At 43.0% G+C, this 9,891-nt stretch overlaps 1 protein-coding gene across 8 annotated transcripts; it reads left to right on the top strand.

Annotated features, from left to right (window-relative positions):
• The first annotated feature begins 900 nt into the window (after positions 1 to 900).
• LOC136450116 (uncharacterized) lies at positions 901 to 9,290 on the top strand. Of its 8 annotated transcripts, XM_066450407.1 has the most exons (12): positions 1,490 to 2,086; positions 2,519 to 2,566; positions 2,887 to 2,992; positions 3,082 to 3,240; positions 4,036 to 4,064; positions 5,277 to 5,634; positions 5,726 to 8,040; positions 8,119 to 8,383; positions 8,474 to 8,584; positions 8,691 to 8,775; positions 8,859 to 8,951; positions 9,033 to 9,290. In XM_066450407.1, the coding sequence occupies exons 5-7, from the start codon at positions 4,039 to 4,041 to the stop codon at positions 5,900 to 5,902; spliced, it is 561 nt and encodes a 186-aa protein (XP_066306504.1). In that variant the 5' UTR covers positions 1,490 to 2,086; positions 2,519 to 2,566; positions 2,887 to 2,992; positions 3,082 to 3,240; positions 4,036 to 4,038; the 3' UTR covers positions 5,903 to 8,040; positions 8,119 to 8,383; positions 8,474 to 8,584; positions 8,691 to 8,775; positions 8,859 to 8,951; positions 9,033 to 9,290. The 8 variants fall into 8 exon arrangements, 6 of the variants coding, with proteins under 6 accessions (XP_066306503.1, XP_066306506.1, XP_066306507.1 ...); XM_066450406.1 differs by lacking the exon at positions 1,490 to 2,086 and adding an exon at positions 901 to 1,304 and having other exon boundaries at positions 5,726 to 8,383; XM_066450409.1 differs by lacking the exon at positions 1,490 to 2,086 and adding an exon at positions 1,311 to 1,472 and having other exon boundaries at positions 5,726 to 8,383.
• The last annotated feature ends 601 nt before the right edge of the window (positions 9,291 to 9,891 follow it).

Here is a 9,891-nt window from a genome sequence, read left to right as displayed (position 1 = left end):
TGTTCACAAATATGACACATCTCTCATAATGTTTTATAAACTATATGAGATATGTGTAAGATTAGTGAACAATGTGTGCTAAAAATTTGTCAAATGAAGAAATGACCAAAATAAAAGTTGTAGATATTCATGAGTTGAACAACTTTCGTATTCATCACTTTTTATGTTGAAATCAATTTGGGTCTCAAATTTTGGTTCGAACTTATCATTTTTCAAAATTTCAAATTTAAAAGGTTCAAATTTTGTCAAATGACAAGATGACTAAAATAAAAGTTGTAGATATTAATGAGTTGAACGACTTTGGTATTCATCACTTTTTATGTTGAAATCATTTTGGGTCTCAAATTTTGGTTCGAACTTGTCGTTTTTAAAATTTCAAATTTGAAAACGTACAAATTGTGTCAAATGACAAGATGATCAAAATAAAAGTTGTAGATCTTCATGACCTCTACAACTTTGATGTTTATCAAATTTTCATTTGAGATCATTTGGTGTCTCAAAATTATTTTAGTAGTTTTGATTTTAATTTTTTAAAATTTAATTTTTTCCCCATTTTTAAAAGTTTAATTTTGCAATTTTAAACTGTTGTAGTTGTTTTAGTTATTTTATATGTAAATATATATATAAAAATAATTATAAAATTTTGTACTGTATTATTTATTATTTACATGTGAATAATTAATTTTGATTTAGAATTTTGAAAAAAAAAATCAACTGTAGGGGCGGCTTATAACCTCAGCCGCCCCTACAGCGGCTCTGAGGTATTTTGAAAAAAAATCAACTGTAGGGGCGGCTTATAACCTTAGCCGCCCCTACAACGACTCTGTAGGGGCGACTTATAACCTCAGCCGCCCCTACAGCGGCTCTGAGGTATTTACATGACCGTCGCTTTGGGCGAAATCGATTTGGGCGAAATCAGACACTTGGACCGTCAGGCTGCCTAATTTCACCGCCGGCGCCGCCTGCACCGCCGCACCTGCACCGCCGTCGCCTGCCCCTCCCTGACCCCTCCACCGCCTCCTCCACCGTCTCCCTGACCCCAACCGCCGCCCCCGCCCCATCCACCGCCGTTCCCCAGGCCGCGACGGCGGCTAGGGTTTCGAAGCGCTCCTCGGCGCGGCCCGTCTGTCTGCTCCCACGGCACACGGCTAGGGTCCGTCGTCGGCGCATCGCTCCTTCGCGCGGCTTGGGAGCCTGATCGCCGGGGGCCAGGGGTAGGGGTCTTCGCGCGCCCGCAGCAGGCAGGCCAACCGCCACGGGTGCTTCTCCGACGAAGCCGGTGCTCCCCGACCTCGACAACCCTGGTGAGATCTCCTCCATCCTCCTATTTGCTGCCATTTTTCGTCTCCTCTATGTTTCCCTAGTCAATGAGGCCCTCCTCCTTCCCGGTCGTCGGCCGATGCGTCGCGTGGCCACGCATGTTTTGCTCCCAGAGTCGACTCCGCCCTTGAATTGCTGCCTACTGCGCCCAGGTACTGGATATGGAGATTATATTGAGGTGGGAGAAGGGGAAAAGGAGATCGGGATGGGAAGAAGTGTGGATTGTGGGGAGAAGTTGCTTCTATTTTTTGCTGATGTTCTTGCTGACTTTGGTGAACAACTGTATACTGAGGAAGAACTGTTTCTGTTTTGTATCTGTCTATATAGAAGCTTTCTGAATCTCGTTCTTGGGGAGGAGCGCAAGTCTGAATTTATCACTGTCCTTGAACCGGCAATTAGATTTAGTTTTGCAGGTTACCTACATACAAAATAAAACCTATTTGTGGATTTGTGAAACCCACTTGCATCCTGAGTAGGAGCTAAGGACTTCTAGCGTGTATGTAGCACTACAAAAATACATGCATGAAACCTATTTGTGGATTTGTGGATAAACCTAAATTAGGTAGAAGACTGGTTTGCTCTTTGTTAAATTTAGTCTTAAGGTTTTCTTTTCCTGTTCTTATTTCTTTTAGAGCCATCCATTCTTTTAGAGCCATCCATCAAGACAAAGGTCATTTGTTCCAATACCTTGGCAGCACTTGCGGCAGCTTCATCCCCTCTGGGTGTCATTGCAGGATCACTTGCTGGTCATGCCGTTGCAACATTGGTAAGATAAGCATAGTAATAGGTTGAGAGTTGAGACTTGAAACCAGATAACTGAAGTCAAACTTTTGCACTGCAAACTACATTGGTTTGCAGGAACACTCATGACTAACATGCTTGAGCAATGAGCATAATAATATTGCGATCGAGCAGACAATTTTTTAGCACTTTCACCATTGGTCAGTTCATTGGTCTGTTTTTCCCTCAGTATTTGTTTCTTGTAAGAGTCTTCTCTAATGTTGGGAATTAGGAAGTTTGCTATTCTGCACTGACTTGGGCTCCATTGGAGTATTCGCCATAAAAGAATTTCTGTTGTTGATTGAGTACAAGGAGCAAATGTGTCATTGCATACCAATCAGTTATTGTGCCGCAATTTTTTATATTTCTTTCTTTGGCTTTCCCGGAAAAATTGAGATTAACACATTTCTTCCAACAGATTGCAGTTCTTGGTGGCTCTTTGCTGGGAACATTCCTTTCTGAAAAGGTAAATTAGGAAACTAATTGTACCATAGCAACTGAAATTTCCTATCTTACAGCGTTTGACCACTTTAAAAATTTAAAATACGTCAAATTTGTAAGTTGCCTTTCACCGTGTTTGTCAGTTTGATCCATCACAATTGTTTAGGCAGTTAACCGTGTAATAGAAAGGGAATCCTTTTTTTCCATCCATTAAACAAATTACATACTTTAGTGTTGAAAACAACTGTTGGCTTGCTAATAAAATCTTTGATAAATTATGTGGACCATTCATTTCATAAAGTCTGTCTACATAATTTCACTGAAACAAAACATTGCCCTGTGCAGATTATAGCATACATTGGAGGGAGCCTGTTCTTGGCCTTTGCCGTGATCACCATAGTTTAGATAGTGACTTGAAAAGGAGTTCCAGGTTTCATCATTCATCAAAAAGGTATTGATCTTTTGTCAGGGCAATGAAAAATCAGCTTAGCTGATCGTAGTGATAGTACATTGATGTGTTATCAAACGTGATTGTCACAGGAACTTCATTGTTTGCATGGGAAGTCCTAGGTTTGCATAGAGTGATTTGTTGCTGGTGATGAGAATTCTGCCTTTTTATCCAAGAACAATATTTTTATCATCAGCATGATGTCTAGTTGAAACACTCAAAGTCAGAGGTTGGGCGGAAGATGAAACTAGGTGGAAAACTATGAATCCCATGTAGTTTTTGAATTTCCTATTACATTATTTACATGTATATGAATCTAAGCATTGTAAAGGCAAATGATGAACCTTATGGAACTATTTTAGGATTTAGCATTCATGAGAACTTAATTATTAACAGGCTTGCAAGATAGACTCACTGATTCAGAGTACGTTCTCAGATTTTGAACTTACTTGGTTTGATTCTCCTATCCGTGTAGTACGCTATAGGAATTGCCAGGCTAACTGATATTCACATTAAAGTTAATTAATGAGGCCATATGTGTTTAGTTGATAATAGCACTTTGCACTTCTGTCAAATCATGTCAATCTGGCACCTATTCTCCGGTAGGAGTCATCCTCATGCAACAATACAGTTCGATTGGTGCTATTGACCCTGTTGGCGTGCCTCCCTCCTTTGAATTGTTTTGCCTTAATGTACTTATGAGATCTTCCGTGATGTTTACAAATGGATCATTCGTGTTCTTGCCCGTGCCCTGTACACAAACCTTTCTTGGCTGTATCTAAGGGTTATTTGCTAGCAGTTCTGTTTAACCCTAATTAATAAGAACTTATATCTCTAAAAGGTTATTTGCTGGAAGTTTTGTTCAACCCTAATTAATAAGAACTCTTATCTTTAATCATAATGGACTCTTGGAATTAGAGAATGATTCAGCAATTTAGGAAACCGGGTTCAACCTTCCAAGAAAATTTTCTATTTCAGATTCCTATATCCCTTTTGATTTACTAACTCTATGTAATTTTAAATTAACACTAATATCCCTAATTTAGGGGATGAAGCTGCCGCAAGTGCTGCCAAGGTATTGGAACAAATGCTCCGTTAACAGTAAGATCTCAAATGACCTTTGTCTTGATGTGACAATGACCAGATGTATGACAAAGGAAATTAATAGCTTAAATGCTGGTGTTTGTTCTGACAGTATTACTTTAGATGTGGATTTGCCCTATAGATCTTCTCTATGTTATCATTAACTGTTTTCTGACCCAGTATGGTACTTGTCATCGAATTTGCAATTTCTGTGACCCAAACACCTGTAAATTGGATGGATATTAGATACAAGTGATCTAGAGGTCCGATTACAATTTGACCTGAAATTTTTTGACCGTGTAAAGTACTCGTCATCTAATTTGCTGTTTCTGTGACCCAAACACCTCTGAATTGGATGGATATTAGATATAAGTGATGTAGAGGTCCAATTACAATTAGACCTGAAGAGGTTTTCTTGTAGCGACACTGTATAGACTTGACCTGATATATGACAGAAAACTTAAAGCTTAAATGTTGGTGTTGTGACTGTACCTGTGGATTTGACCTATAGATCTCCCCAATATTATCGTTAACTTGTCATCTAATTTGTTGTTTCTGTAATCCACAAACACCTCTTTCATTGGATGGATAGTAGATGCATGCAGGGGTTCAGTTAGATCTCAACCGGTCTTTGTTTTAAAAGTTATAATGTATTGACAAGATGCTGGTGTGTGTTCTGAATATAGATGTGGTTTGCTCTATAGATTTTCCTTATGTAACTATGTTGTCATCAACTATTCTGTGATCCAGTAAATATAGTTATCTCTAATTTGGTCCCAACTGGAGCCCAGATTAGATAGTGTGACTACGTACTTACTGCTTACAGAATGATTGCGCCTGGCTTTCCTGAAGGTATCCATATACGCATCATAAGATGGACACATGCAGTAGAGCTGCAGTGGGCGCACCTCGTTTGTAGTTATTATTCCATGCATGACAGTACACGTATAGTACATGCGTATTCTTAACTGTGTGTGCTGGAATGTGTCAGTGGCATATATTGTGAGTGGGTGAGACTAAGGTCCCTTGTGACAAGCATCTCTGTCTCTTCACCAAGTGCTACTACTACGAGTACTACTACTACTAGTACTACTACAAGTACTACTACTACTAGTACTACTACTTGTACTACTAGTACTACTACTTCTACCACTAGTACTACTACTTCTACTACTTAAACTACTTTTTTTCTTGCATCTCTTAGAACAAGGCACGAAATGTCGCGAACATCAAAGAGTGCATCCCGATGCCCCGTGAATGATGAGCAGTCATCCCATAGAGAGCAAGAACTAGATGACCAGCTTACTCAGGAGCAGTTCGATAACGAGTTAGAAAAGGGTCTAGAAGTGATGCTTACTCAGGAGGACCTTGTCGATGATGAGGATCCAGTGGGGGGAGCCCAGGGAAGAGAAGGCGGAGAGGATGCCCAAGGCGAAGAAGGGGATGATGATGATGACACCTCATCAGGGGGATATGTAAGTCCTGAGGATCCTTTCCCACAAGAACCCAGACGGAGGCCAACGGAGGACGAGTTGGACAAGGATTTTGATCCGAACGACGAGGTACGGATAAAGCCTTAGTAGCTTGTAAATTTGGCTAATGCTATAGCTTTATGTTACCTCTGCTAACACTTTTGACCTACCGGATACACAGGTCGTCCCTACTCAACCTCTGAAAAGACAACATCGGCCTCTGGCTCGTCTTGGTGGACAATACGTAGCGGGGCAAAGGAGATCAGAGGAAGGAGCCACAGATACTCACAATGAGGCCTCCACTCCACAACCTCAGGACACAACCATGACTGAGACTGCCCAGCCAAAGAGGAAATGAGGGAGGATTCGAAAGCCAAACCAATATCACGACAAGGCATGTTATGTGATAATGGAGGTCGGGCCAGACTGGCAGATCCTTGAGCCATATACATACAAGGCGAAATTCCGTAATCACATCGGGTTTGTAGTTAGAGATAAGTTGAACCCAGCCATCCATGGCTGGAATCTTGTACCTATGAGCCAAAAGGTAGACCTATGGGAGAAGCTGAAGCAGAACTTCAGGTTTCCGGAGGGAACGCACGAGTTGGTACAACAAAATGCTTTTAAGATAATGGGGCAGAGCTTCCGACGTTGGCGGTCGGATCTGAACAAGAACTTTATCCAACAGAAGTTAACTCCTTTCTACGAGTATGGCAACATAACTCCTAGTCAATGGGAGAAGCTCGTGGCTGAGAAGACTTCAGAGGCATCATTGGCCCTCAGTGCCCGTAACAACGAGCAGGCGAAGAAGAACCAACACTACCCTCGTCTAGGCCCCGGTGGCTACGCTGGCAAGCAAGAGGCCTTTAGGAAGATGGACATAGAGGCCGAAGCTACTGGGAATACGAAAGTGCCGAAGTTGAAGCCACGCCTTAAATAGTGGATATACGTAAGGAGTGTCGATTCATCCGGTAGTAGCCTCAAGTTTGCTAAGCCGGAGACCGGAGAGGTAGTATCAAAGATACTAAAACTTGCTGAAGACAAGGAGAAGGATGCATTCAACCCTTCCAGAGAGAGGGATGAGCTTACCGTTGCCTTGGGAAACCCCGAGCACACATGACGCACCAGAGGGCTAGGGAAGAGGATGTCCTAGAAGCACGGATTCGTAGAGGAGAGGCACATGTACAAGAAACATGGCAGAGACCGAGAGTCTAATCTTGAGCGCCAAGTGAAGGCTCTAGTTGAAAAGATGTTGGTGGAGAAAGGACTGTCTACGATGGAACCACAGACACCAATGGGGCCGTTTGGAGAACTGGCGGTAGTTGGCAGCCCTCCGGATGTTCCCAGCAGTCAAGGTTCCAATGCACCCGAAACCCCCGTCGATCGCATACGGGCGCCAACCAGTTGCAAATTGGTGGTTCCGATGGGCAGGCAAAACATGATCATTGAGGTGGCAACGGGCGTGGCACATCCTCCGGGCGACACGTGGCACAATAGGGACATCCCGTAGGACTACACTTGGGTCGAGGTGCATACCGTGAAGCCCGAGTTCATGACTTGGAAGATAGAACACCCTACTCCCGAGGGGCTCGTGTTACTCGGAGACGTCATGAACTAGTTCATCCTCTGGCATAGACGGGACATTGTATTGACCGAGTCTTCGCCAACTCTGACTGAAGTTCATCCTCTGGAGCGACCTGTCGAGGACGGGGAGGTATACTCACCGACCCATGACCATGACCACCACACGCTAGAGACTTCTCCACCTCATACCGAGCAAGGGCATGATGACATGCCACGTCCTTCTCCACCTCGTACCGAGCATGGGCATGATGACATGCCACGTCCTTCTCCAGCTCGTATCGAGCAAAGGCATGATGAGATGCAACATCCTTCTGAACAAACGTAGCCGATACATGAACAACAAGTGTCTCATGAACAGCAATTGCCTCGTGAACAGCCGATACGTGAAGAACAAGTGGCCCCTGGAGCAGGTGATGCACAAGTTGACAAGGACGTGCCTGAATGGGAAGCTCGAAACAAAATCCCAATCAAGATAAGGCCATTGTATCTGGGCATTAATGACGTCTCATCGGTGCACAAGTGGATGGCCCATGACCAGTTCAAGCCTAAGAACCAAGTAAAAGAATTCAGAGCACCAGCTTCTGAGGAGGGCACCACTAGCAAACTGCACAAAGGGTTTAACATGTATCTAGCTGTTGATAATCTCAAATGGTCAAATGATTGCCCGGATAAATATGAAAAAGGCAAGAACTTCCTACCAAACCGAGTCATACAATGCTTGCCACGTGGAACGAGAATGTTCCACGATTGGTACTTGCGTGCTCAGATAACAGAACTAGAAATCTTACAAGCATGGATCCCTGTCGGCACATTTGGAGCCCCAGGTGGGCAAATTGCCGTTGAGTTTAGGGATATCCAGGCATGCTTCCACCTCGGACGAATGGAAATGAATCTAATTCGCATTTGGTGCCTGTAAGTCCTTGCCCTCTCGATATGATATGAATGTAATCTTTTAATTTTGTTGTAACTAACCCGCACCGCGATTTGTAGAATGCAAGCGGACTTTGTGAAAAAGAGGTCAGCTCTGAAACACGGGTATATAGACCCTTCACCTATAGCATCAACAAATTTTAATTACCCTAAAGAGTGGAAACTAGATTGCAAAGAACTAGGAAGCTGGAAAGACACTTAAGGAGAAAGAGGACATCAGGAACAAGAAAATATTGGAAGAGTCCCTCAAGGTTGCGGCATACATTGCCCTATGTTTTAAAAATCTCCAACAACATGATAATATATGGATACCATGCCACTTCAAGTAAGTTCGACTGTATACTTAGCTTTGTTCAATATACTTTGTTCGATGCAAAAGAGCTTATGTGTTCCTTCTATGACTAAATTCATGCAGCGATCACTGGATTTGCATAGGCGTCTGGCTCTCACATAGCATGGCATGGGTCTTTGATTCAGCAGATTTCCCAGTCGAGACATACAAAGACTTCATAGCGATTGTCAAGACGTATACATATTGACAATCCTCATTTTAGCTACTATGTTTGTATACATACTTGTAAGGTTCAATGTGGGATACTAACAAGTTGTATTTGCTAAAACCATTGGAACAGGGCATTCAGGCACTATGTCTAGGAACATAAGGGGAGGCATCATCCAAATAGGAAGGAAAAGTTGTATGTCAAAACTCTATGTGTGGTAAATGTCATTTACTTTGGTACTCCATATATTACGTGTCTGTCAATAGCATTACTTAACATCTCCATATGCAAAACACACAGTGCCCCAAGCAGAAGCCTGGGAGTCTACATTGTGGATACTACACATGTATTATGATGAGTACCATCGGTGGCTACAACAGAAACCCTAATCTGGTAAGTTTGAACCTCTTCGCTCGTAGTATGAAGAGTTCGCATATGTTGTGATATAGTAAACATAAATTTGTTCTCTTGTAGTTAGAGAAAGATAAAGACACGAGAAGGAACCCATACAAGGATGACGAGCTCTTAGAGATGGTCGGTGACCTTTGCAACTTCATAATGGACCAGATTGTGTACCATAAAGGCACTTACCATCATCTTCTTTTCGACTTAGGTAGTAATCCTCTATACCAACACCTTCAGGAGACTGATAGGCTAGCCCTAGGCCGTTGATGACAATGTGGACTTGTGGTATGGTTTGGATCAGACTTTGGATGTATATATGTATATTTGTGGCGGTCAGATTTGAATTTGAATTATATATATATATATATATATATATATATATATATACAAATATACACAGCAGGGGCGGCTGGTGAAACGGCCACCCTTACAGAAGTCCACTACAAGGGCGGCTGATATTATCAGCCGCCCTTACAGATGGCACTGTAGGGACAGCTGAAAACACCAGCCGCCCCTATAGAGGGCACTGCAGGGGCGGTCAGAAAACCGCCCCTACAGAGGCACCCTCTGTAGGAACATCCTGGGAAGGGCGGCTGGCGCAGCCGCCTCTACAGAGGCTCTAGAACCGCCCCTACACTTAACTTCTGTAGTAGTGGCCGTTGAGCGTGCAGGTTCAGAGAGCCAAGTGTGCGATAAGTTTAGGGCTACTTTGGCAGCCATAGGGTGACTAACCCTGGGAACAAATAGGAAGGGAGGGATTTTCTTGGACAGTAGAATCCCCATCCAAATCCCAGGGAAGATATCCACGCATAGGCAATTTCCCTGCTGTCGTTTGGAAGCGGAAGGAAATTTCTCTGCTTCGGTCACAAGAAAATATGTATGGAGCCTCTCTATTTGCTGTTGTCACGTAAGCTATGCGTACAGATCT

The sequence above is a fragment of the Miscanthus floridulus genome, chromosome 5 (genome assembly GCF_019320115.1).
Source record: "Miscanthus floridulus cultivar M001 chromosome 5, ASM1932011v1, whole genome shotgun sequence".
In the NCBI taxonomy this organism is placed as follows: Eukaryota; Viridiplantae; Streptophyta; class Magnoliopsida; order Poales; family Poaceae; genus Miscanthus; species Miscanthus floridulus.
Note: the sequence above shows the minus strand (reverse complement) of the source record. Positions and strands in the feature narration are given on the sequence as shown.